Raw genomic sequence first — 13635 nt, 5'->3', positions numbered from 1 at the left:
AACAGCTTCCCAGAAGGGACACGCAAAGGGAAAGAAACAACCCAAGATGTTCCCGTATACTATGAATTGCTTCCCTTCTATGCTCCCCTTTTCTGTCTTGCACTAGTTCTACCTCACAGTCATTGCAAACTGATCTTACCTCAAACACCTAGGACTTAGCAAGTTTGAGACACTCTACAATACCAAGAGCTACACACAGTTTGCCTTCTCCCTGTTTGGCTTTGGAAGCAATGCTGGAGACACCAGAAGCCTGCCAAGGGAAGATTTTAGAGCCCAGTGCCTTGCTCGGCTCTGGCTTCTAGAGACAGGGCATGTGCTCCCCTAGGACTGCACCCTCAGCAGTGACAATAGACAGCAGCAGCAACAAAGGTGATTCCCATGACACTGTCGCAGGGCTCAAGACTCCGTGTCTTGGCTTCACATGGCAAAGCTCACTGTCTGTTTGGACAGACTCAGCATCCAAACTAGTCTGCTTTTCTACCTGTGTCAATGAACAGCAGGAGAAGGAAACCAGCCAGCAGTTTCTTTGCAGAGAGGGCCTTTGCTCCAGGCTGAAAGTGCTGGATTGGCAGGGAGGAGGCAAACAGCTGAGAGCTTAGCTGCTCTATTGGACCGGCATCAGAACTCAGCAAAAAGAGTGTTTCCATTCTTTTATTTGAAGCCTCCTATCGGCAGTCTCCGATTTTCACCTGCAACCGGACAAGAAAACAGCAACAGCCCTGGCGACGAGGGCACCGCGCCGGGCACGGCCCCGCCGCTCCCACTGCCCACGCCGAGCGGCCGGGGAGCAGCGCTGCACCCCGCAGGGGCTGCACGTCTCCCTCCTCACGTTCTGCTCTGCCCTCCCACGGGGCTGCCTCTGCCTGGCGCTGGCAGGCTCCTCATTCAGCACTTTGCTCTGCTCCAGGCGAAAAGTGCGGACAGCGCTTTGGTTGCTCTTGCTCTTGTGAGCAAGAGACCGCGGCGCGGGGCGAGCCAGCAGCAGGGGCAAGTTGCAAGACTGCCGCAAGGAAGAGTTACAATCTGGTGAAGAAGAAGCTAAACAAGATGGTGCGTTTGGCGCGGCTGCGGGAGGAAGAGATGCTCCGTGACTCCGCTTCGGCCCCGGAGCGGCCCGTGCTGGCGCGGGGCGCGCGGGGCTCGGCCGCGGGGCGCGCGGGGCAAAAACGGACACCCGGGCAACAGACACACGGACACGCGGACCAACGCTCCCAGCGCTTCAGCGGCAGCGGCGGCAGCAGCAGCAGCGGCAGCAGCGGCAGCAGCAGAAGAGCAACACGAAAGCAGCGGTTCTCCAGACCCTCTGCGTTCCTTCTCCTGTTCCTCCTCTCCTTCTCCCAGTGTCCCGCATCCCCTGTCCCGCTCTCCCTTCACTGCTCCACCCCCTCCGCCCCTTCCGCGGCCTCCCTCTCCCCATGCCAGGCCGGGCCATGCGCCCGGCCCTCCCGCGGCGCCGGGCGGGGCTGCGCCCTCCCCGCCCCCGGGCGTCCCGCCGCGGTCTCGCCTCCGCCCGGCTCTTGGCGTACTGGCTGTGGCGCTGCTGGGCGGGCATCAGTGCCTGCCTCTTGGGCAGCACTGTCAGCCTCTGGCTCCGGCTGGCCCGACTCCGGCCCCGGCCCCGGCCCCGGCCCCGGCTCCTCCCGGGACCCGCCGAGGACACAGACGGCGCGGCCGCTCCCGCCGCGTCCGCCGCGTCTTCCCCGGTCCGAGCTCTTCCGCTCGGCAGCGCGGCCCCCGCCCCCGAGCCGCCGGTGTCCCCTTCGAAAGAGGCAGCATCTGGGGATACCCGGCCCGGGGCGGTTGAGGAGCGCCCGGCGGCCGTTTCTGGAGCCGGGCCGAGCGCTGACAGCCGCGTCTCGCCGGCAGGGAATGCGCAGCAGGGCCTGAGGGAGCGCTACGTGGTGGGTTCGCTGCTGGGGCGCGGCGGCTTCGGCAGCGTCTTCGCGGCGACGCGGCTCTCGGACGGCGCCCCGGTGAGTGGCGGGGCCGGCGGCGGGCGCAGGAGGAGGGGGGCGGAGGAGGGCGCAGGAGAAGGAGGATGGGGCTCGGCAGGGCGGGCGGCGAGCTCAGCCCGCTGCTCCCCTTGGCTTGCAGGTGGCCATCAAACGGGTGCCACGGAACCGCATCCGTCATTGGGGCGAGCTGGTGAGTGAGCGGCGGTGGGGGGATGGCGGTGGTGGGCAGCGGGAGAAGCCGGGGCGTGACGGGCGGGGATAAGCCGAGGCCCGGGAGGGTGGAAGGCGCCAGGACGCCTCGGGGGAGAGGGGGCGTGGGGGCAGCGGAGGGCGCAGAGCATCCCGGGCTGGGCGAGGGCTTCCCGAGCCCTGGCACGGCATCAGCCCCACTGACGGCATCGTGCTCCTCCCGCAGCCCAACGGCACCAGCGCACCACTCGAGGTCGTGCTGCTGGACAAGGTGTCCACTGGCTTCCCTGGTGTGGTGCAGCTCCTCGAGTGGCTCGCGCTCCCCAACAACGTGGTGCTGGTGATGGAGCGGCCGGAGCACTCTCAGGACCTGCGTCATTTCATTCGAGCGCGGGGCTTCCTGTCAGAGGAGGTGGCACGGAAGCTGTTCCGCCAGGTCCTGGAGGCCGTGCGGCACTGCACCAGCTGCGGGGTCCTTCACAGGGATGTGAAACCAGAGAACATCCTGGTTGACCTGGCCACCGGCCAGGCCAAATTGATTGACTTTGGCTGCGGCACCTACCTGCAAGACACAGCCTACACCCGCTTTGCAGGTGAGTCCTCGCCGGGGTAGGCTCCCGGTGCTGGCATCTCGCGGCCCAACCTGGCTGTGGCAGCGGGGATTCTCCCTTTTGATGCCAGTCATGGGACCGAGTTTTCAGCCCAGTTGCTTTTGAGTGTGGGTGGCCGGGGGGCCATCTTCCAGCCCTGCTGGCAGCCTTCGCCAGCCACTCTGCCCAGGACTGGCGCTGGGGCTGGGGCAGCCAGCGTGACAAAAACACAGCCGTGGGTGGGGGTAGCAGAGGGCGGGGGCCAGAAGCTGTGCACCCGCCGGTTTGGTGTGCAGGCAAGAAACGGCTCGGACTGCTCAGCTCGCCTTGTTTGCCTTGGCTTCAGAATGTTTTTTTGGGGCAATGCAGGCAGGGAGGGTGAAGGCATGGTTTTTCCCCCCCCCCGGCACTGAGCGGGTTTTCCCTTTGCGTGGAATGCTCGGGCCTTGCCAGGGCTTCCGCTGCCCTCTTGTGACACCGGTGGCTTCTTTTACAACCCACAGTTTGTCCACAAGTCACAGGCGCTGGCGAGAGGGCAGCGGGTCATGCCGCGTGCCACTGGTGCGGCCCCCGCGTGCCCAGGGATGCTGGGGCGAGGCTCCGGGAGCAGGCAGCATCCCGCGAATGAACTGCCTCTCTATTCCGTAGGAACACCAGCGTACAGCCCCCCAGAATGGACCCATTTTGGCTGGTACTACGGCGAGGCAGCTACCGTCTGGTCCCTGGGCATCGTGCTGCACCAGATGGTCTGCGGGCGGCACCCGTTCCCGAAGGGCCGGAACATCAGCTGGGGCCAGCTGTCGCTCCCAGAACGGCTCTCTCAAGGTGGATGCTCATCTCTGCGGCACGGGGGGGAATAGCAGTACTGGGAGACAGCAGCGGGCTCATGAGCATCCCGCTCTGGCAGCTGCCGAGGAGGTGGCACATGCCCCGCTCTCCTGCTCTCCTCCAAAACAAAGAATGGATGGGAAAGTTCGGGCACAGCTCGGAGCCCCCATGGCATGGCCTGGGCATGGCAATAGTGGGGCAAAGCGGACAGGAGCCTTCTGCAACTGACCGGCGCTTTCTGGTTTCTCCCCGCAGAGTGCAAGGAATTGATCAGAGGGTGTCTGTCCCTGCACTCCTTGGACAGGCCCTCATTAGAAGACCTGTCGTGTGATCCTTGGCTGCAGGATATTCAGCGTCCATAGAAGAAGGGAGAGAGCCACAGGCACACTTTGATCCAGGGAGCCGGTAAGTTACAGCTCCACAGGTGCCTTGGCCAGAAGAAGCCAAGAAATGCAGGCTTTTTTGCCCTGCCTGTATGGCTGCGCAGGGGTCGTCAGATGGGGACACGCAGCCCTTGTGCTGGCGCTGAGCTGCTCTTCCCAGCACTGGTGGCCGCCGTGCAAGCTGCTTTTGCTTGTCCTGCTTCACTGACAGCCGGGGCCCTGGGCGGGGCACTGACAGCCTGCTCTCAGCCGCAGGGAAGAAGGAGCCCCTGGAGAAGCTGTACTCCTGCTGCTGCTGGAGACGTGGAGGACGATGTCAAGGACGGCAAGCTCTTCCTCGACCTGGCCACCGGCAAGCTGAAGATGATGGGCTTTGATTCTGGCACCTTCTTCAAAGCCAGGCTCCACAGCGAATTTACAGATGAGTCCACACGCAGGGGGATGCTCCCAGATTTGGGCATTGCACGGCCTGGCCAGGAAGCAAAGGTTCCCCCCTTTGCTGGGGCGGATGCAACTAATTCTTCAGCCGGCTGCCAAGCTGCTTTTCGGCAGGGCGGGCGGGATGGGCTGGGGTGCTTAGGAAATGGGAGCCGGCCCCTGGCCCTGCCAACAGCCCCCACCACCCACTGTTCCCCGGGCTGGGGCTGGGGCTGGGGCAGCCAGCCCGACACAAACAAGCCCCCATGGCAGGAGCAGAGGTGGCACTCCAGGAGCTGTGCACGGGCTGCTTTGTTTTGCAGGAAAGGAGGGGCTTGGGCTGCTCCACTCCGCTTGTTTGCTTTGGGCTCGCTGTGCCTGTTGGGGGGCAGTGCGGGGGGGAAGGGAGAAAGCGTGGGCTTCCCTCGCCTGTGGGTGGGTTTTTCCCCAGCATGTAGGGAAGGTTGGGCCTTCCTCAGGCCCCCGACAGAGAGAAGACTTTTTCCCTTTTTTCTTGTTTCTCCTTTTTGTCTGTAATCCCTTTTCATTAATTTGTTGTTTGTTTTTCTTAAAGGAAGCGTTGTAGGTGGTGTCCAGCCTGGATCGGGAAGTGCTTGGGACCAGCTGCGGCGTGGATGGGACGGGGCCTTGGAGAAGACCGAGGACATCGCTTGGGAGCAGCTTTTCTTCCGGCGGCGGGTGGCGTGCGGTGGGTCCCCGTCTTCTTGGCACGGGTGGGATAAGGGCTTTTGGGAGATGGCAGCGAGCACAGGAGCATCCCGCTCTGGGCAGCTGCTGAGGAGGTGGATCTGCCACGGCTGGCTGCGGGCGGTGGCACGTGTCCTGCCATCCTGCTCTCCTGCCAAAGGCAGCAGTGACGGGCGGCTTCGGGCACCGCTCTGAGCACAGCCAGCACGGCCTGGGCACCGCGGGCGGCTGGGACAAGGGGGACAGCAGCCTTCAAGTGACGGGCGGTTTCTGCTTTCTCTCCTTGCAGCCGGGCTCTGTGGATGCTGAGGCTGCTCTGGGCTCCGCCAGGGCTCTGCTGCGGCTCAGCACCGGGCCGGAAGAAGCCAAAGAAGAACCCGGTGTCAGCCGCAGCAGAGACGTGCTCGAGCATTTCAGCAACGCAGCTCAAGCCTGCAGAGTGCACGCCTCCAGGGGAAAACATGACACCCCCCCCGCCCTAAAATAAACTTGTTCAATAACTTGTGAAATGAAATCAATCTGCGATGACCCCAAATGACATTTCTCAGCTTGCTCAAGCTTTAGCTCAGCCCTTCTCTGAACAGTTCTCTGCCCCACCTGCCTTTTACTTCACAAGTGCTCCCTCTTTTCCCCCAGTGAGCTGCCAGCTCAGGGCAGTCTCTGTCGCACTGTAGCCTTCCTTGATGCCTTTGACCACGGGGAGGAGCGAGCCCCAGGTTTAGGGACTCATCCTGTCACTGGCAGAAGAACAGCAATGTCTCAGAGGTCCGGTGAGACCTGAGTGTCATTCAAGAGCTGCCCTCCAGGCCTCAGCTCTCCTCACTGTTCGCTTCCCACTGCCACTTTTCCTCGTCCTTCCAGCAGGATGAGCTCTGTGAATGCCCTTGACCCTCCCCACTCCTGCCAGCCCAGCCACCCAGCTCAGTTTGGCTTAAGCTGAAGCTTCTTTGTCTCCTCTGGCACGCCAGTGCAGTTCCCTCTGCGGGAGCAGCAGCCCCAGAGCACAGCAGGCAACAGCGCAGGCCGCACCTGCACCGGCTCCCCTCCACGCGTGGCTGGGCTCTTGGTGGCAACTAAATGCTCCCTGTTTGCAGCTGTCACTGGAGGATGGCCCCAGGGCAGAGCCCAGCCGGGCTCCCAATGCATCCCCCGGAGCTTGGGGCAGACAGTGGTCCCAGAGCTGAGGTTAATGGTGCGCAGCCGGCGCTGTGGCTCGCAGTCAGTGTTTGCAAGTGTTGCGTTCTCACCTCCTGCAACTTGTGGGGAAAATGAGCTGTGCGGCCGGGCCAGCACTGCCCCTCTGGGCAGTGCCAAGGCTGAAGGTCTTTGCTGTTGCAGAGGAGCCGGCATTGAGCCTTAGCAGGGCCTGCCGGGTGTGGAGCCGGATCTCGCCTGCTGTCCGGGGCTCGCTGCCCGCCAACCGCCCCCACCCGCCGCGCTCCTTTCTACAGGGATGGAAGGCTCTGTCTGCACAAGGGTTCCCATAATGTCTTTGTACCCGTGGCTGCGGAACGAACACGGAGAGTGAAAGTGTCAGTCCCGTTGCTTGCACATTCCTTCCTTTAGATACAAGGCACAGATCTCTTAAAAGGATAGGCAGGGATAGAGATTTCCCACATAGCCCTCTTTGGCGTTACTCACCTTGTAAGCTGGCGTCAGGAGCATTTTTTGCCCGGCTCTGTGTGAGTAGGTGTCCAAGAGCTGAAGAGAGCAGCATTTAGAAGCAGTTTCAAGATTTCTAGGCAGGAAGTGGAGCTGACAAGCATCTGTGGAACTCACCGTATTCATCGGGAGGGGCTGCTGGTTCTTTAGGAATATGGCACAATGGAGACACGAGGCCTGGAAAAATCCCAGCTCTCTGTGCATTTGTGCAAAAGGGGGAAGCAACAGAAAGACTTTGTGTCTGCTTGTCCAAGGTCCAAGGAGCTGGGGTGGCAAAGGGTGGCCTGGGCTGGTGGCAGGTGAAGTCCTGTTTCATGTCATCATAGAGTGGCACAGGACAAAGCTAAAAGCACCCGCAGCCACACTGATGAAGTCTTTCTGATGCTGCACATCCTATAGGAAAAGCTGCTGTCACACAATCCATTGGTATTTATAACTTTTATTTGCAATACTTTAGGTCCAAGTTTCAAACTGCAATATTTTTACACTCAAGACACGGTCATGCACAATCCATATTTCAATTTCCTATTGCTTCAACCACAATTTAATATTGACAATCAACCCCAAAATCTTTAAAAAAGGATGCTGAGGTCAGTGAGATGGATCCATGCCATCAGCACATTTGCAAAGTAAATAACTTTGTTCTCTTTTTAAAAAGATCAGTTACCTCTTAATCCAAAGTTACAGAAGATTTTTCACTACACATTTGGTTTTTTCTCTTTCATTTTTTTTTCTTTTTTCTTTCTTTTTTTTTTAAGAGATAACTCGTCTTAAAAAAGGATTGTACAGCAAAATGAGATACATTTCTGCTCAACAATGAAAATGTAGGCTCCTCCTGTTTACTTTTGTCTGGATACCCTGAAGAAAAAATCTAGCAGACACTAGCAGATGCGTAAAGTGGTTGCTTTGGGCTAAAGTGGAGTTTAGCACTGGTGACATCCTGACCCAGTCAAGAGTTGCAGAATTCTTCTGCAGATCTCGAACCATGTGCTTGCGGGCACAGCACCTGCAGTGCTGATGCACCAGTGCACGAGAATAACTCTGTTATTCCCCCACCGAATTTGGGCTCTGCCCAAGAAGGAGGTGCTGCAGTCCTTTGCTCCTCGTTGCCGTGTGGAGCAGCTCCCTTCCTGCTGGCTGAGCTGCTCAGGCAGAGCCCGGCAGCTCCTGACACTGAAGGGCTGAGGCCTTTCCCCTGCTGCTGTGCTACAGACGGATTTAGCAGCATTGCTGTACGTGGGGATACACAGCGGGACCAAAAGCAGTTGCCTTTGTAGACCCTAAGCTCAAAGGTGAAAAATCTCAAGAGACGAGGATGGAAGAGACTCGCAGGCTGCCTGTTTGCTGTGCTGCCCCACTTGTGAGCGGCCCAGCTTTGCGTGAGGCAGAGTGAGAACAAGGGGCAGCTCCCTCCCTCCCTCCCAGCCCCGCAGCCAAGGGGCCCCTCCAGTCCTGGGGCTTGGGGCACCATCAGAACCTTGCAAGCAAAGGTTATCTTTGAACTTGCTCATTCATGAAATGCGCATGGTCATTAGCGCTCTGATAGATGTATCCACCCATTAGTGAAACATGGCTTGACCTTTCTGTATTTGGAAGCTGGACAAGGCCATGAAATCTGACATCTGGCCTTGTTTGGGGCTGTATGGTCAAAGTCAACTCCCTTGCTTCCTCCTTGAGCCCTGGCCAGGCTTTGGGAGAAACAAACGGGAGAATGAAACCAGATGTTCCCACACTGGAAGTGCTGTCGGTTTGTTAGTTCAACACTATCAAAGGTGGGCCCTCTCACAGGGAGGTTGGAAGCCTCACCTGTGGGTGGAGGCACCTGCAGGAACTCCCAGTGTCCGGGAATGGCTCTCCAGTCCTTGGCTGTGACAGCTTCCCGCAGCTGATGTGTGGATGTGGGTGACGGTAAAGTCTGAGGGTAACTGCTGCTGTCTCTTTCTTAATCACTACGGGCAATCTTTGGTAGTGATGATTGGGTGCATTGCTGAGCTTCTCCTTTTGTGATTCTTTGCTGCTTTGAACTACAGTAAATGACGCCGATTCCTTGAGTTGGTGTCTGTGTCTTTGGTGCTGACCCTGCCCACTGGTAAAACAAATTTGGTATAGTCTGGCCGGATCACAACAAAATGCTGCTTTTTAAATGTAAGTGTAAGGAATCGGTCCCATCCAAAATTCCCGCATGGGAAGACCTTCCCTAGGGTTTGCTGGCTGTGGCGTGGGCTGAGGTCGGAGCACCGTGCGAGCAATGAGGACGTCAATTGAAAGAAGCTGAAGCACTGGATGTATTAAAATGCATCCAAAAATTGCATATGGAAAAAGGAAAAGAACTTGTGGGTTTGGGAAGAGGAGGGTGAATTTTGTTAACAGCATCTCGGAAACAGCACCAACAGAAGGAACGATTGTTGTTGAAACGCTCCCACATGGAGCGACAGAAGAAGTTTTTAATCTTGAGCTTGGATTTGTTTGAGCAAAGGAAATAATAATAATAATAATAACAACGAGAATAATAACAAAAATTAATGATCTACATGTATATAATATAATAAAAATCGATGTTTATGTTTTCACATCTATATAATGACATTGTGAAATAATGCTCCAAATACCCATTTGTTAGCTTTGGCTGCTCAGGGATATAAGACTAAATACGCTACAGAAAAGGATTGGCCAGGACCCCAACATCGCTGGGAAACTGTGTGAGATTGTATACAACAGATGAAGGAGGAAGGGATGAAACTGGCTGTTTTTATAGGGTTTGCTGACGCTAGGACGTGGAATGCTTTGTCTGTTACTGCGAAAAATAAAGTGAGTAAGACTGCTGGGTTTTTCATCTACCAGACTATCCACAAGCTGCAGAATTGATTGAACAGATGAAGGGGTTGTTAAAAGAGCAGTTGAAAAATATAGGAGATGGGAACGTGTGGCAATGAAAAACCCACCTCACAGATGTGCTCCATATCCTTAACAATGGGCCCACTGGGGAAATGGAAACCCCCTGGATGCGCATGGCTGCACCCAATTTGCAAATACAACCACGGACAGTGACACTTGGACTTCCTGGGAGATTGTTCCGGGGGAGATGGCCCCTGACAGGGCCATCGCAGAGGCTGCAGGGCTGGACCTTTAGGCATTAGAATTAATTAGGATAAATCAGAAGCAAATGAGAGTTATCAGTACCGGCACAGGAATTCAGGTTCCTCCGGGACACTTTGGTTTGATAACTGCTCACTCAAGCTTGGCCTTGACAAGTGTTCATATGGTGGGAGGAGTGGTTGGTGCAGATTATCAAGGAGAAAGTAAAGTAGTTCTGTTAAACAATAGTGAACAACACTGGATCATTCAACCCCACGGCAGGGTAGCACAGTTATTGATATTGCCAGTTTTTAAAACAACCGTGAAAAAAGGACATCCACTTCACATCACTACTGTTCATGGAGATAAAGGGTTTGGATCCACCAGTCCTAATCATGGAGCCAGAGTGTGGGTCCAGAGGCCAAATGGCCCGCCCGAGCCAGCTGAAGTAAGAGCTGTAGGCAAAGACAGCACTGTTTGAATCCTGAAAGCTGGGTGAGAAAGATGGGCACGTGTCCCTGCAGCCAAGTGTTCTGTGAGAGAACAAAGAGATGTTACAGGATATTGTTTTGCAGAGCCTGCCAGACCAAATCTCCCTGTTTGCCCCAATGGTCCCTTTGGAAAGTGCTCTGATCCACAGCGCTCGATGTGAAGACTGATGTGCCACTGAGTGACTTCTGCAGACAGAAAGGGACCGCTTAACAGTGAAACTATTGTTGATCTTGTTGATTTAATGTTGTCCTTGTAATCGGAGCACTGGTTGGCTAAATTGATTTCTAACGGCAGGAGCAGAGATAGGGAACTCATTTAACCTCAGTAATTGCTGGGTGCGTGGAAGTCCAGAAGGATTCGATGACTGGCCTTGGCTGGCCCATCTGGCCCAACCCAAATGGTGGGTTAGAAACTTGAGCACAGTTCACGATAAAAACAGAGTTCTAGAGCGAGGGTGGCGATCCCCGACCGCTGCATTTTCATAGAAAAGGCATTTCCTACCTAAATCAGATAAAGAGGAATATATGGAGGAAAAAGTGTCTGTGGATGGATGTTGTCTCCTGGAATAGGTTGTATGCACCCACACTGTAAACTGTTCAATTGCACCCAGTATAAAGGGAAATGGAATCAAACTCACGTACAGCTCTTTAATCATGGCTGGGTTAAGCGTTCCTATGAAGATTGTGAAAAGATACCCTTAAAGCACTTCCCGTATGATATTTTGGCTTGTCAACAAAGACTTTCTAATACTTAAATCCAAGATTGTAGTATCAAAAGAATTGTTATGAAGGTTGCAGTTCGTCTCTAGGTCAAAGGACTGATTGAAGTAGTGAGGCCTGAACAACAGGCCCTGACTGAGGCCTGAACAACAGGCTCGGAGCCAAAGTTGACATCTAGATGAACCTTCCAACCAAATGTTCTATTTGTATCTGCTCATTAACGAAGCATTATTAGCAATATGCTCTATGTTCATTGGTGAAACACGGATTTACCTTTCTGTATTTAGAAACTGGACAAGGCCCCATCTGGCCTTGTTTGGGGCTTTAGGATCAAACTCCCTCGGTTCCTCCTTGAGCCCTGGCCAGGCTTTGGGAGAAACCAAACAGGAGAATGAAACCAGATGTTCCCACACTAGCAGTGATGTCAGCTTGTTTGTTCAACGCTGTCAAAGCTGGGCCCTCTCACAGCGAGGTTGAAGCCTCGTTGCCCGCAAAGGTGGATGCACCTGCAGGAATTCCCAGGGTGCGGGAATGGCTCTCCAGTCCTTGGCTGTGACAGCTTCCCCCAGCTGATGTGAGGATGTGGATGATGGCAAGGCCTGAGGGTAACTGGTGCTGTCTCTTTCTTGATTACTGTACGCAATCTTTGGTAGTGATGATTGGGTGCTTTGCTGGGCTTCTCCTTTTGTGATTCTTTGCAGTTTTGCATTCTAATAAATTACACTATTCCTGAACTTGGTGTCTGTGTCTTTGGGGCTGACCCTGCCCACTGGCAAAACAGACACTGAGGGCCCTCGGAGAACCAAAGGTGCCTTGCGACACCGTGGGGCCTCGTGTAACCAAGGGCGCCACAGTGACACCGTGGGGCCCAAAGGAACCAAGGGGCCAGCGTGACACTGCAAGGCCTCGTGGAACCATGGAGAGCATTGTGACACTGAGGGGAGTCTTATAATCAAGGGTCCATTGTTTTCCTCTCCCTGCCCTGGCCCCAGCCCTGCAAAGAAGCCCAGTCCTGTCTGGCCCTGCAGCAGGAACTGGAGGCACTGGAGGTCCGAGACAGTGACTCTGTGTCTGGAATGCTCAGGAGATCCTCAGCTTGGGAAGCTCCTGCAGCCCCAGGGCCCCGCTGCCCAGCACAGCAGCAGAGAGTTGGCTCTGGGGCTCCTCAGGCTGCTCCTGCTGCCATCCCAGGGACAGGGCAGCCTCTTGCCAGGGCTCCTCTGCACACACACGAGCTCCTGCTCTTCTCCTGGCCCATCCCAGCTCCCCACAGAGCCTTTCCCAGGGGAACACGTCTGTGCTGGCCTGAGCAGCCCTTGCTGTAGCCTCTGCCCTGCTGCCCACAGCCCCTGAGCTGGGGGTGCTGCTCTGCAGAGCATGGGGGCTGTGCTGCCCGGGGCCATGGGCTGCCTCTGCTGGGCTGTGCTGCTCAAGCTGGGAGACAGAGCTCTGCAGCTGATGGTGCTCCCTGCACTGACCCCTTCCCACACAGGCTCCGCTGTGGCCATGGAGGGTGCTCAGAGGTGCCTGCCTTGTTCCAGGGCTGGCACATGGGCTGGGGCTGCCCTGGATCCTCCTCTGCAAGTTCCCATAGGGTCAGACGAGTCACTGCCCAGACTCCTTTCCCTGTAGCTGCTGTGTCCCCTGGGGCTGCAGAGCTCTCATGGGTCACAGGAAACATTCAGTCCTTTATCTCTGGGTGAGCTCACCCTCAACAGGCCTGTGCCCACTGAGCTCCACTCACTGCTGATCCCTGGCACACACTGTCCCTGCAGATCCCCTGTGTTCTCCTGGCAGCTCCCAAGTCCCTCCAGAAGAACATTCCCCTGCCATCAGCCCTGGCACAAGCTGCAGAGCCCCAGGAAGGTTCATCACAGACCATTCAGCATCTGGTGGGCACTGGCCACCAACAAGCAAAACCTGAACCACACCTGAGTCTCTTGAAGGCCACACTGGGACCCTGATCTCATCCCACCGAGCCCTGGGAGAACAAGGAACACAGGCAGCCTCTTTAGAGTCTGCTCCTTGGGCCTGTTCCTGACAGTGACTGTGGAGGGAGAGCAAAGCCTTCCTGCAGTTCCTCCTTCAGGAGATGCCCTTTGCTGATGGAACCGCTGTGGCGGAGCCCAGCTGTGTCCCAGCAGTGCCCATGGCCTGTCCCTGCCTGTGACACGCAGCAGGACTCGCACCACCCGGACAGAGCTGTTGGCCTTACACCATCACAGCGGCTCCAAAGGAGAGAGTGGAAGTAATAAGAGAGGAGCTCTGAAAAGACCAAGCTCTGCTGCTCCCTGGCTGTGCTGCTCTGCTGGGACTCTTCCCCCCCACGCCTGCAAAACTGGCCCTGCCCTCCAGCTTCAGGGATGGACTCAACCAAAGGATCTCAAACTGAGACCTTGCTGATGGGTCCTTTCTTTCATGTGAATACACACAGAGCAGACTCCTTATTGACACAGTCCCTGTCAACAGTCACATTCAGCCTGTAAACAGGGAATAAGATGCATAACAAAATCTTTTGGGCACAACATTAACATAGGAGAAGAAAAAAAGCCCCCAAACCACCACCACCAAAACAACCTGAGAAGGCAGGCTGGGCCTCTAATGATTACACTTTAGC

At 56.2% G+C, this 13635-nt stretch overlaps 1 protein-coding gene across 1 annotated transcript; it reads left to right on the top strand.

The window, feature by feature from the left end:
* The first annotated feature begins 1047 nt into the window (after positions 1-1047).
* On the top strand, positions 1048-5939 carry LOC138110680 (uncharacterized). Its single transcript, XM_069015875.1, has 8 exons — positions 1048-1342; positions 1423-1973; positions 2371-2737; positions 3383-3559; positions 4247-4378; positions 4937-5071; positions 5745-5840; positions 5932-5939. The coding sequence occupies exons 1-8, from the start codon at positions 1048-1050 to the stop codon at positions 5937-5939; spliced, it is 1761 nt and encodes a 586-aa protein (XP_068871976.1).
* The last annotated feature ends 7696 nt before the right edge of the window (positions 5940-13635 follow it).

Source organism: Aphelocoma coerulescens, chromosome 4A (assembly GCF_041296385.1).
Source record: "Aphelocoma coerulescens isolate FSJ_1873_10779 chromosome 4A, UR_Acoe_1.0, whole genome shotgun sequence".
NCBI lineage: Eukaryota > Metazoa > Chordata > Aves > Passeriformes > Corvidae > Aphelocoma > Aphelocoma coerulescens.
Note: the sequence above shows the minus strand (reverse complement) of the source record. Positions and strands in the feature narration are given on the sequence as shown.

What these genes read in the sequence shown, in the direction of transcription:
- LOC138110680 (XM_069015875.1), top strand. Translation starts at nt 1,048, where the DNA reads ATGGTGCGTTTGGCGCGGCTGCGGGAGGAAGAGATGCTCCGTGACTCC. An exon ending in AGCCTACACCCGCTTTGCAG is followed by an intron (nt 2,738 to 3,382) that starts GTGAGTCCTCGC and finishes TCTATTCCGTAG; the next exon opens with GAACACCAGCGTACAGCCCC. An exon ending in ATTTACAGATGAGTCCACAC is followed by an intron (nt 4,379 to 4,936) that starts GCAGGGGGATGC and finishes TTTTTCTTAAAG; the next exon opens with GAAGCGTTGTAGGTGGTGTC.